Below are 14,464 nucleotides of genomic sequence, written 5' to 3' on the forward strand. Positions count from 1 at the left end.
TTTTGTGAGTGATACCTCGGTTGCTGTCAGCATAATCCGCAGTTCTAGCATTCCATTTTGTGGTCGGATGAAGCAACCTTCAAGCTGAACGGTACAATCAAACGGCATAACTGCGTATACTCGAACGACCAGAATCCTCACGTTCTCATTGAAGAAGAATTGAAACTGGGTGTGTGAGGGCACTTATTAATGTGGTCCGTACGTTTTTGACAGTTACGTGACCAAACTTTTCTGGACTGGAAGGTACCATAATGTTCATTTAGGAGAATGAATAGGTAGCCGAGGATTTGTTAAGTGGCCCGCATTGTTACGTGATCTGACACGTTGTGATTTCTTTTCAAGGACCGCGTTTTTGCAAGAGGACCACGCACCCTTCCCTACCTCCGATCTGTAATTGAAGAAGAGTGTGAAACTCTTCACGGACAGCTTGATATGCTTCGCCGAACCTGCCTCTCCGTCGAGAAACGTTGCCGTAAATTTTATTTTATAGTTAAGATTGTATTGGATACATTCTCGCTATCGTTTTTCCTTTATTTTATTTCAAATAATTTATTTATTACTAAAATTTTTTGTGATAAAATCATTTGTATCTACCTTATCTTCAATTTCTTATAGATTAGTAAATATTTGTGATATTGATTTACGAGGCACTAAAAATTTTAACGGCTCAAAAAGTTGATTTACGGTCACCATGAGTTTTGACTTGATGACGTAGATCTTGTAATATCTAATTTGAAAGGTCTTCAATGATGGCATAGTGACTCAATTATTACTTCTGTATACTGAGAATCTGTACCATCATTTACGAGTATAAAATTGTGGCTAACTAACTTCGAATCTGCCAAATTAGTACATTGACATCGAGCGTTGACGATGGCATACAACGAGTGACATTATCCAAGAACGTCTAGGACCACAAACAATATTGATAGGGATTGACAGAGACAGTACGAGAAAATCCGCATGGGTCTACTCGGAAGCGATCGATTAAACGTCGCATCGAAGTTTACAGCGAATTTTGAAGTCGGATCTTAACCTGTATTTTTATAAGCTCCAATTAACACATTAAGCTAGGTTGGTATTTGCTGAAGAATGCTTAGTCGATTTTCCACTTTTGACAACATCCTTTTTTCAAACGAGGCTCATTTTCATTCAAATGAGTTTCGTAAACCGACAAAATTGTCTTTATTGGACCGAAAAAAATCCAAAAATGAAATATCAAAAACCACTGCATACTCCGAAAGTAAAGGTATGGGCAGCAATCTCAAACAAAGGAATTATTGGCCCTTTCTTCTCTGAATATTCACGAGGACGAAACATCACCGTTAACACCGACCGCTACGTTGCGATGTTAGAGGGATATTTGACTCCATAACTTGCGAGATCAAGAATAGCGAATACGAGATCTTGGGTCCAATAAGATAGAGCGACTTGTCACAAATCAAATGACTCTATGTCAGCTGTGAGACAGATGTTTCCAGCAAGACTAATTTCCAAAAGAGGTGATATCCCTTGGCCCATACTTGACGCCTCTTGATTTTTTTCATGGGTATACCTCAAACATAAAGTCTACATGAACAATTCGAGGAACATCAGTCAGTCAGTTGTCTTCGAGAGGGCCGTCATTTATATGATGTTATTTTCAAAAAATAAATTTCATTTAATTATTTAATCATCATATCTTTTATTTCAACAATACCTTATGTATTTATTTTTTTATCCTATAAATGCACTACCCTGTATAAAGATCTTTTAATTAAAAACACTCCACCAAAGTTTAGCTGAATATTTCCATGATTCCAGAGAGCATATATTTTTGTGTTGATCCTTTACCAAGTTTGAAGTCTCGTATTTCCAGAACCATGACCATAAGCAATTTCCTGATTTTTTTCTCTATACAAAGATCCTTCAAAGACACTATTAAAAAGTTTGAGCTAAATCTTTCAATTATTACATCCAGGGCGATTTTTTAAACGAGCCTTTATTTTTTACTAAAGCTTTAACAACTTTAGAACTTCGTATTTCAGAATCATTACTCCAAAAAACGTCCTGATTTTTTAAATATTTTTTTTTCTAAAAAACACCTTTCAAATGTTACTTTAGTCACCCACTTTTTAAAAAATCGGTTTTAAAAATTGAAAATCGTTTCATTTTCATCTTAAAAATATTTTTGACAGAATAATAAATTTGTTGCATGCCATATAGTCGGTACTGCCCTGTGTATTTTGTTTGTACAATGATAATAAAATTTACTCGTGTATGATCCCGAATATAATTTATAGTTTGACAACGGTCTGAAAGGTAAATTTGTTTTCGTTTTCAATTTTTTCTTCCATCTCGTCAATTTTCATATATTTGTTGAAAGGTAAGGTCAAACGATATTTTCCCAAATTTTCAATCATGTCTACGATCTAAGTATATCGACTGAATGCTTCGAGAGTGACAAGGGTTTTCCGACCGGTATTATAGCAGCTGGAATGTTGCCTATCATCTTATTTCCTGAAGAGATAAGTGCCCTCTACCGGCGAAAATATTCTACAGAGTTAATCCAAGCAGAACTCACGAATGAAGAACGAAAACACAGCATACAACGTTGACAAAAACAGTAAAATTTCTTGGAAAATGGTCGATAGATTTACCGTCTTATTTCACAAATAGACACCAGAGTGAACTGTGAGCATAGATTTCATATCCAGACATCAGGACACGTCTCCCGAGTACCCGTCCTGCATCGGTGTAAACGAAAATGCTGAACATGTATTTTTCGCGTGCCCTCGTTTCGAGTCTATTTTAAAGCAGAAGCTTCGTCCAAAGACCTAGACACTCTAGGAAGAGACAAGCACTTTCGCAACTAAGGTCTTTAAAAAACTCCGCTGCTTAGAAAGGGATCAAGCAGCTAGTTGAAGAAGAAAAGGTGTGGGCTTCAAAGACTGAATGGAAGATGATGATTACTAGATCCAACATATCGGTGAAGTAACATACGTGACGGTAGTGCCGTAGGCGAAACAAAGGTCGAAGAGACAGGTGTTAGTAGGGGAAACGAGTCCGACGTACCAAGCATAACATTATAAAACACACCCAGTAATCATAATAACAATGATTAATAGGCTTTTTCAGGTAGAAGCGAGGCACTGATTCATTATCATCTATTGTAGCACTGATTGGATACTGTAAAAATAAAAACATTTTCAATTCCAGAATGTTGGGAGTCCGATCCTCATCGAAGGCCATCATTCGAACAGATACTAGACGATTTAGATAACATTGTACACTCTTCATTTACACAAACTCCTCACGAAAGTTTCCACATCATGCAAGACGACTGGCGGCAAGAAATCGAAGAAGTTCTATTGGAGCTTCGCAGAAAAGAAAAGGTGAGGAGAATTCATTCGATTATTAGTTCGGGGAAGTTTTGTAAATCGTATTTTTTCGAAAATATTTTTATTCTTGTTTTGTTCAATTTTTTAATGAATTTTTGCAAAACTCGATCGATATTTGAATCTTTTTTTATTGTTAATTGTAGAGTATTATATAAAAAAATTGAGTTCTGAATCTAATCTGTTGATGAAGTATCGTGCTTTAGTTTGGTTGCGCCCTTTTCATACAAAGGAGATGAAAAATTTATTGAATTATACTGATTGGAACCAAACATTTAAAACCTCAACATTTCTCTCATTATCTCGGTTTCTAATGATCAAATATTATTTTCAAAATGTATGGTCTTTGATGTCCGATTTAACATCCTTCGACGATCTACGATGGTTGTCCCTAAAATGAGGTTCCTGTAAAATTCATTCTTGTTTTAATGATTTGATTTGATTCTCATGCCAGGTGCGAATTACGCATTGTGATTCGTTTTTTGCGTGCAAAAAACGTTCCTACTGTGCATATTAATTCCCACTGTTTAAGGTGTATCGGGAAAAGTATATGAGTGCGCAAATTATGCAGAGAATTCATAGAGACGCACAAACGTCCACGTTGAACGATGTTCTCATTGACCATCGTTTTCCGAAAAAGTGATGGCGAAAGTGGAAGAAGCAGTGCTGAAAAATCGAAATGATCTTGGGTGTCAGCAAGTCCTTCATTCACATTTTGAGGGACCGCTTAGAATATGCCAAGGTTTGTGCAAATTGAGTCTCGAAAATGCTGACGGAAAATAACAAACGGCAACGTGTTGTTTTCACTGGGGGCGAGACAATGCCGTCAGTGTGCGGATCCCTGTCCACCGGCAAAACAATTAATGAGGATCGTTTCTGTAAGAAGTTGAAGAACCTACGACGCGAGACATGCTCACAAATAGAGTCACAACTGATCTTATCAACAGATTTGGATGGAATACTATCTCGCATCCCATTTAAAGCCCAAATCTGGCCCCCCGTGAAGAAAAAATGCCAATAACCGTATTTTTCCTTGTGAAAATTAGTTGAGAACCGTATTTTATAGGCAAGACTCGTATTATCCGAAAAGGTCCAATTAAATGAGAATTCATAATGAAATAATGGGCAACTTTGAAAAAATTTAGGAATTTTTTAATAATTTGGGCTACCAGCAACGAGTAAATGCTTTTCTGGAATCAGAACAGAAGCTAGGGGCACGTTCAGGTCCTGTTATCTCCAAAATGATCGAATTTTCAAACAAAAAATTATTCCTTAAATGCCTTATATTTAGATGTAATGGCGGAAAACGGATATTTGGAACTTTGAAGTCATTTTTCAGTGCTCTCGCCCTGATTTCTCTCTCCTACAATATTTTCGAATTTCAAAGTACCAATCAGAATATACATCACTCGTGAGCAAAAAAATCGACTCAGGCGACCCCTGCAATCTTGAGTCTTAGTAAAATCTTGAAGCTAATGGTATTATTAATGGACAATGCGTTAGTCAGTCAATTAGTCAGTCTGCTATCTCCTTAAGCCAAAAAAGGTGAGCTACTAGGCTCAAATTAACCCCTGCTTTCCGAGCAGTCCGTCTACGATTTGCAAGAGAATACGTTAATTGGACTAACTCCATTCTCTTCTCGGACGAAAGCAGAGTGTGCGTTCATGGTAGCGATACCAGAGCACGAGTCTTTAGAAAACTTGGAGACAGATTCGTGCAGCGTTGCATATGAAAGAAAAAGTTTAGAAATATTCGCGCAGTGTTGCATAAAAGAAAACATTGCTTTTGGAGGATGTTCCTAGATGGTTTAGACTGACTTTTCTATTGAAGCAAAAACCGAGTTTGATTTTATTGAAATTGGCGGTGGAGCGGGAGGATTATCGGTGAACCATATATAGAAAAAAAAATTGAGAGGTCACGTCGTTCCCTACGTCAATTTCATCGGCGAAAACTTATTCTTATGCTGGACAATTCCCGTCCACATACTATAGGTTCCGTACGGCAGTATTTACTGAATTACCGATATGAAACAACACTACTTATTATAAAGCTAAAACTAATGGCTTTTAGATGATGAAATCAGAAAAAAACGGAAGCTACAGACTTTTCACCGCGAGCGTTCGATTTTTTTTGCTCATAAGTATACTAATTAAAATCTGAATTAACATTCAAATGAATTTTTTAAAAGTTAGAACCTTTATTTACTGAACTACTAATTAAATTACAAGTATTATTTCAGTTTTACAAAATTTAGTCTGATTGAATTTTTTTTGTATGCTATCTCAGGCGTGTAAATCCTACGAGGAGGTAAGTAGCGTCCCCTGGTGATTAGAAACTATGATAATTCACGAAATATTCATAATTAATTGAAAAAAAAAATATGATGCAATATTTGTATAAAAGGCTACTTGTGGATAATAACCTTTTTATAATTATTTATTTTTTGGAAAAAAAGGAGCTGCGATGTAGAGAAGAAGACTTGAATAGAGCACAGTTAAAACAGCGAATGCACGAAGAGCAGCTCAGACAAAAGGAGCAAGAACTTCACGCCAGAGAAATCGATTTACTCGAACGAGAATTAGATTTTATGATTAAACAACAAACCCCCACGCCTATTAAAAGAAAAGGTAAAACGGAATTTAATCACGTGTACTCATTTTTTTTTTAAATTATTATTATTTCAAATAAATTTAGGAAAATTCAAACGATCCAGATTACGTATACTGAAAAAAGAACCTGGTTCGAATATTAGTTTCCCTTCGGATTTCCGTCATACGATTACGGTTCAACATACGGTAGATCACAAAGGTATCAGCGGTATCATATCCCCCAATAGCCCCCCGGGATCACCAGCTATACCTAGGTTAAGAGCTATAGCACGTAAGTAGGATTGAACCAATTATAAATGAATAAATTATTTTTATGGGTACAGGAAACAATTATATCAAATATCGTAAATAAAAAATTATTTGAAAACATCAAATTTTTTATAATAATTTAGTAACTAATGGTAATTTATGACTTTCCCTCGTATATTTCATCATATTATCATCTTTGTCGTAAATTTGAACATGACGAAATTTTATTCCATTTAAAAACTAAATATAACAGGTTGCGTGATATAATCAATTCTTACTTTAAGAATACCCCCGGTATTATTGACAATTTGATTCAATTTTTTTTTTAATTTTATATTTATAATCATTTATAATTAAAACATTTTTAATCAAAACAGTCCAACATTTAATTAATTATATTTAGTCGTATACGAGGTTTATCTAAAAATGTGAATGTTATTCGAAGAGTATTATAATTCAATTTTTTCTCTCACACGGTATGAATCGTAGTGCTATAATTTGTGAATAATGAAAATACAGTTTCATATGAAAATGATTTTTTTTTTTTTGGAAAATTTAAATGTGTGCCAATGACTTCGTAACTAATGAAAATCTTCATAAAACGTTTGATTTTTTCTCGTACATTTCGATCATTCTTCACATCTCCACTGTAAATTCTCCAACAGGAGAACGTGAAATTTCAAAAGGACGAAATTTTTTCTCGTTGAAAAATGAAATAACAAGTTACGTGATGAATTGTTATTTCAAGAATGACCCACCGTACTATTCATAATTCAAATATTTTTTTTTTATTTTCCATAAAAAATTCTTAATTATAAAACACAGTCAACAGATTTGAATTTATTTTTTGTCTCATACAAAGTTTATCTAAAAATGAGAATTGGAAAAGTATTATAATTCCATTTAGTTTTCCCACACTGTATGATTCGTGGTATTATAATTTGTGAATGGTTTAAATACAGTTTCCTATAAAAACATTTTTTTGGAAAGTTCAAATTTTTGTCAATGATTTCAAAACTAATGAAAATTTATGTTAAATTGTCATAAAATTTTGACTTTCCCTCGTCATTCTTTACATCTTCAGTATAAATTTTAACAGGGCATCGTTAAATTTTAACAGGACGAAATTATATGGCATTAAAAGATTTAATAACTTGATAATTGATAATCAACGAAACATTTTAACCACAACCAACATATTTAGAGACTTGAAATTTAATGGAAATATAGTTTAAGGTGTAAAAAAAACGATCTCCCTTGAACGTCATTTGACAAGTTCCGTATACTATTCATAACTCAAATATTTTTGTATTTAAAGTCATTTTTAATAAAAATTTCTTGATTATGAAACACTATCAACAGATTTGGATTCATTTTTAGTCATATACGAGGTTTATCTAAAAATTTGAATGTTTTTCGAAGAGTATTATGATTTATTATAATTCCATTTACTTTACCCACGCTGTATGATTCGTGGTGGTAATTTCTAAATAGCGAAAATACAGTTTTCTATATATTTTTTTTTTAATTCAAAATGATTTCGAAATTAATGAAAATTTTTCAAAAATCATAAAAATTTGACTTTCCCTCGTACATTTCGATTATTCTTCACATCTCCACTGTAAATTCTCCAACAGGAGAACGTGAAATTTCAAAAGGACTAAATTTTTTCTCGTTGAAAAATGAAATAACAAGTTACGTGATCTATAATCAATTTTTACTCTAAGAATGCCCCTGGTATTCTTAATAATTGAATTAATGTTTTTTGATACTTGTATTTAAAGTTATTTTTAATAAAAAAACTCTTAGTTGTTGCCAATGATTTCGAAAATAACACAAATTTCTGATAAATTGTCAGCAAAATTTTTGTACGCTTTGTTTTTTCGAATTTTTTTTTCCAAAAAATTTATTTTCTACGTCCCAAATAAAATTTAACATATTTGAATAGCAAAACCTTTAAATTTATGCCTTTCGGTAAGTAATTTCCATTTTATCAAATTCAAAATTTAATAAATAATTAGTATTGAAATTCCAATAAAAAATTCTAAAATATTTTATCAAATGAATGTTATCCTGTGTCCATAAAAAAATTAAATCTATAAAATTCGAACAACCTCACATAAATATTTTTTAGTGTGTTCCGCATGGTTTTCATATCAGCATGTTAATTTTCCACAGTCGTGTGCGTGTGTGTTTTTTAGAAACGTTGCTTTTTATTAGAATTTGTCATGGTTTTTTCAATTTTATCAAACAATTTTTTTAAAACAGCTTAAATCGACACAATTCTATTTATTTCTTTCTTAATTTATTTTATTGCCACGAAGGATCTTTTGCTAGAGGATGGATGTATGATACTAAGCAACCATGTTCTAACTTTTTTTTTCATGAAATTTTCATAACAGAATAGATTTTTCAGTCATTATATACAGTGCGTCCATAAAGTAATGCATAAATAAATAATGTTACAGAAAATTCAGAAACTACGATTTTTTTAATAGTTTTTTGAAATTATGATCGTATATATATATATATATATATATATATATATGGTGAAACATCTTCGTATGATAACGTCATCATTTTTTTAAATTTTCATATGAGGTGGTTCCAAAAATGTTACACGCTGTTTAAATTTGGTACAGGGTGGGCAAAAATACCAAATTTTATCGTGAGATCGTATTATAGAATTTTAATGGAAATTATTTATGCAATTACTAAAATATCCCAAAAAACTAAAAAGAGTTTATTCAAGTAAATACGTTATAAAAACTGTCATTTTCTACATAATATTTAAAAAAATTAATGATCCAGTCATATAATACTTTCTGGTTACATTTCCACATCTATCCAATTAGAAATCATAAAAAATCATGCTAATATAGCGTTTTCGAAGCCGTAGAATGCATTTATCAAAGTTTTGATGATCAGAAATTGATACTTTCGATTTTATCAATGAGATTTGCTAACACTTCCGGTTTGGCTTTTTTATCTACTAGATTTGTGAGTTATAAGAAATAATTTTTTCTTGATTATAAAAACATCCCTATTCATAGAAAAGTTTTCCCAAGCTGCTAGGCAAATATGATAACCTAAGCTAAAGTGAATGTAAACCAATTGCAACTAAAGTAAACATAACCTAATTGAAGCTAATATAAATCTAACCTGTTCAAAGTAAACCTAACATAATCGAAGCTAAATTAATCCTGACCTATTTGAAACTGAAGTAAACCTAACATTTTCAAACCAAAGTGAAGTAAACTGAACCTAATAGAAGCTAATCTAAACAAAACCTAATCGAAACTAATATAAACCTAACCTGTTCAAAGTAAGCCTAACCTAATCGAAGCTAAATCAATCCTGCCCTAATCGGAACTGATTTAAATCTTACCTAATAGAAACTCATATAAACCTATACTAAACGAAAATAAATCTAACCCAATCGTAACTAATATATACCCAACCTAATAGAAACTAATATGAACCTATTCTAAACTAAAATAAATCTATCCTAATCTCAATCCTCACCTAATAAAAACTAATATAAACCTAATCTAAACTAAAATAAACCTAACCTGTTCAAAGAAAACCTAACCTAATCGAAACTAAAACAATCCTGACCTAATCAAAACAAAATTGAACCTAACCTAATACTAACTAACATAACCTAATCTGAACTATAATAAACCTAACCTAATCGGAGTTAAATTAATCCTGACCTAACCTAAGCTAACATAAACCTAACCTAATTAACGTTAAATGGTTTGTAACTTAACAAGAAAATGATTCCATGTCTCAGGATGCTTAATAATTGGAAAAGACAGCTCCCACTTTGGATGTAAATAAAAACGTGAATCTTTTTTTCTTATTGTAGGTGTTCCCCGTCTTCATCCAAGCTTTTCAAAATAAAACTTAACGTTTAATTCATAAATCAATTTTAAAAAAACAAACAAACAGGAAGTCGACAAATTTAATTAATAAATTGGAAGTACTAATTAAAGGCTTAGATAAATGGATTCTACGAAAACACTAAACTAACGTTATGATCCTAGTATAAATATAACACAACTTAATCTAAATCAAAAATCCTCTGGCAAAAGACATTCTTAAAGACACACCGACGGCGGCGGCTTTAAAAAACTCGATATAATGATTGGGGGAGGGGAGGGGTGATATTAGTGAAAACGTCATTAGACGATTGATTTCAGTACCGGCGGACGGAGTAAAAGGTAAAACCTGGGGACCGAGTACGTGCCATCAACGCGAGAGAGGTCAAATAATGTTACCTAGCCCGAACCGGACGGCGCTGTGGTCGAAAAGCGCCCCGAATTTGGATAAAACCAGAACGGGAATGGCGCCGATTATGCACACCCAAACGTCAAGACCCCAACACGACATAGGTAATTCATCTCCGACAGATAGTAACAAAACAATATCCGGTGGTATACAATCTATAATAAACAAGGTGTCGGCTTTACCGTCGTTATCCGATTGGAAACGATTTGGTACGACTCGTAACAATAGTTTTCCGATTAATAACGCTTCTCTAATACCTAAAACCGGTTTGGGCGCCAATAATCGATTAAGTAAATCGATAGGAAATATATCGGAATCGACTCATTACGATACGGTTTTTAGTTCGGATAATTTCGTCATTGCTCGCGGTATCAGTAGCGCCAATGTTCATTTTAACGACGATTACGTCAGAGTGGGAGATAGGGGCAAGACTGTAAATTTGATTAAAAACGGTACGACTATTACTTGATATTCGTACCCTTTAAGGGTCGCACTATTATTATTTTCTTTTTTTTTTTCGTTTTGAATTTTTTTATACTAAATATTAAAAGCGATCGAAGGTGTGAAAAAAATTATGATAGGGAAGCAAAAAAAATTTGAAATTTTAATCGTATGCTGTGATAAGAAAACTCAAATTTTCGTAATTTTTCTTCAAAAAAAAACAAAAAAAAATATATGGATTGAAATAAATATATACAATTTAACATTTGCAATGTTGTCAAATTTTAGATAATTGCGCGACTTTTTGTTTATATAGTAATTAGGTAGTATATTAGTAAAAAAAATAGTTGAAATTCAAAATTTTTTCGAAAAAAAAATTTTTCAGTTTTCTATTCCTTATATTAAGATAAAAAAATTACACTATTTGGTCTTTCGAGCCTTCTTGTCTAGTATCCGGCTCGAAAGTGCAACTTCAATATATTTCTCTACATTTTACATATAATCTTCCAATTTTATTATTCCTTATATTGTTTTTAAAAAATATTGAGTCATTTTATTTTCCCCTATTTTCCCAAAACACAAAATTTTATACCTTTTTGAAAAAATTTCAATCAATAATAACGTAAATATGGAAAACATCAACATTTTTTGTCAAAAAAAAGAAATAGAAAAATTTATCAAAAAAATTATATTGAGTGGAATAAAAAACAAAACAAATATTTTAAGTTTAACGATATCTTAATTTAAATTTACCATTTTGCCAAATTTTAGATCATTTCGCATCTTTTGTGTATATAGTATATATGGTTTATACTCCTCCAATTTTAATATTTCCTAATATTAAGAAGAAAAATTTCATTGTTTGGTCTTTCGAGCTTTCTCGTTTAGTATCCGGCTCGAAGGTGCAACTTCAATATATTTCCTCACATTTGACACAGAATTTTCATATGAAATATAGTGTCAAATATTTATATCTGATAACATTGCGTTTGCTACAACTATGCACTCAAAATCACACTATTTGGTAATTTTTATTTAATATCCGGCTTGAAGGTGCAACTTCAATTTATTTCTCCATATCCTACATATAATTTTATTATAAAAGCCAGTGTGTGTAAATATGTAGTAAATTACACTATTTAGTCTTTTTGATCCGACTCTAAGGTGTAATTTTAATTTATTTTTCCACATTTCACATCTAATTTCTATATGACATTTCTTGTCAAATATTTAAATTTGGTAACATTACTCAAAATTACTGTTTCGTCCTTTGAGCCATCTTATACGGCTTGAAGGTACAATTTCAATTTATTTATTCACTATCTACATTTAATTTTTATATGAAATTTCGTGTCAAACATTACGTTCACTACAGCCATGCGCTAAAAATCGCACTATTTGGTCCTTTTTATTTAATATCCGGCTTGAAGGTGCAACTTCAATATTTCTCCACATTTTACATATAATTTTGTTATGAAATCTAGTGTAAACATTTTTAACATTGTAAATTTAATACATATCTTTGAGATAATTAGAATTTTCCTGTTCTATTTTTGTTTTTTAAAATAAATTTTAATGAATTTTCGTCAAGGCACACTTCAGGAGCGCCTGCCCAAAATAATATGTAAGTTGTAAAAGTACATAACCCCCAAATTAGTTAAGTTTGTTTTTTTTTAGCGTTAAGCACAAGTAGCATGTCCTAGAAAAACTATTGTTTTTTTAGATAGCATTTGATTTGATGTAATTTTAATTTGTAGTATCTTATCTATTATTAGATTATTTATGCAATTTTGTTTATATAGTGTTTTAATTTTTTTTTCTATTTGAATACATCCCTTGGTATAATTGAAAAACTCACAATTAAATTGTTTGGTTTTTCGAGCCAGTTTTGTAGCAGACTCAAAGGATCAGACTGTGTAATTGTGTGTAGTGATAGGACTTGGACTTTTTTTTAGTGTATATCATATTAAGGGGTGTATTCGATTACAGCATTTCTATATTGGTGATGGTCTATTTGTAAATTTATTTTGAAATAAACATTCGCTATAATGTTTTTTAATTGCCGTTTATTTTTTTCACACGCATGTCCTTTCTGGGTTTCCGCACAAGTTGTTTCTAATAAAAAAATTAATACTTTTGGTAATTAAAATCGCTTTTATTTTTTTTTCTAACAATTATTAATATTTAACAAAAAATTTAAAAAATTAAAAGTATAAACGTACTTTGAATAAAGTTCCTGTATGAAGAGAGTTTGTTACAATTATTTTCGATTTTCTTAAAATTCAAAATTTTTTCTAATATTGGGAGTAACAAAAATCAGGCAAATAGTGAGAAAAGTATGGAGAAAATAAGGAATGGGGTAAAAAATCACTTGAAAAAAAAACATTTTAAGGAACACTCTGTATTTAATTTCAACATATGCACATAAACACGTTTTAAAAAAACCTATCCATTGTTATGGTAGTGGAGGGGGTCAATTTACTAATTGTAAGTTGGTGAAAAAAAAGTTGTTCTAATTTTCTTCATAAAAAAAGAGAAAATTGAAAAAAATCGGGATAAAATCGACAAATATATAAAATAAACATTTTTTACTTATTTTAGTATGATTTGTTACAAATAATTCGTAATAAATTACCCACACTGTATCATCATTATTTCCCGTAGAAAAATCGAAGCTTTGTGGTTATGACTGACTTTTGTTAAAATTAATCCAAAAGTACAGTAGAATTGTATGAAATACTAGTACAAAATTATTTTTATAGAGGACATCCTGTATATTTTCATATCTTCTTACAGTGAATTGTTTTAAATTTATGTTAATTTGTTTTTATCTACATCACTTACCTCGATAAATGAAAATAAAAATTGAAAAATATGCAGGATGTCCCCATTAAAAAATAAACTTTTTTTCTTGTATTATCTAAAATTTACAAATTATTGTACTTTTAAAGGTCATTATAACATTATTCAATCATCATTTTTATTTGAAACTTTTTTTATGAATCATAATAATATTTACACAGGGTGTGTAATGCTAATGAATTTTCTTTATATCAACATTATACATTTCCCACCCTGTATGATCGTTATTGTTGCTTATAAAAAAGGCTAATGAATTTTATTTATATCAACATTATACATTTCCCACCCTGTATGATCGTTATTGTTGCTTATAAAAAAGTTTTGAGTTTATGATCGATTTTTTTCAAATATCTGTCAAAATTACAGTAGGATTCTACACAATAGAATGGTTTTTTAAAAGAGGACATACTGTATACTAAAAAAAATTTCGGTGAGCCATTTCAATTTTGTTTGTAGGGCACATAATGTCTATCGAATATTCTGGTATTAATATCAAAATAAAGAATTACCTACCCCGTATGATCGTCATTTTTTTCTATAAAAAAGAAATTTTAAGGTGATAATCGAATTTTGTTAAATTTTGTCAAAATTACAGTAGAATTTTGCGCAATACTAGAACTAATAGTTTTTTAA

The 14,464-nt window shown here is 31.1% G+C and overlaps 1 protein-coding gene across 3 annotated transcripts in view; it reads left to right on the plus strand.

The window, feature by feature from the left end:
- LOC130442022 (mitogen-activated protein kinase kinase kinase 11) overlaps positions 1 to 14,464 on the plus strand; it is a 49,880-nt gene that overhangs the window by 21,065 nt on the left and 14,351 nt on the right. For 2 of the 3 annotated variants that reach the window (XM_056775978.1, XM_056775979.1), the window contains exons 5-9: positions 3,199 to 3,374; positions 5,833 to 6,004; positions 6,072 to 6,257; positions 10,441 to 10,632; positions 12,561 to 12,593. In XM_056775978.1, coding sequence (XP_056631956.1) covers positions 3,199 to 3,374; positions 5,833 to 6,004; positions 6,072 to 6,257; positions 10,441 to 10,632; positions 12,561 to 12,593 — 759 coding nt within the window. The remainder of the gene's footprint in view (positions 1 to 3,198; positions 3,375 to 5,832; positions 6,005 to 6,071; positions 6,258 to 10,440; positions 10,633 to 12,560; positions 12,594 to 14,464) is intronic. The other variant, XM_056775980.1, reaches the window with a different exon arrangement.

Source organism: Diorhabda sublineata, chromosome 3 (genome assembly GCF_026230105.1).
Source record: "Diorhabda sublineata isolate icDioSubl1.1 chromosome 3, icDioSubl1.1, whole genome shotgun sequence".
Lineage (NCBI taxonomy): Eukaryota > Metazoa > Arthropoda > Insecta > Coleoptera > Chrysomelidae > Diorhabda > Diorhabda sublineata.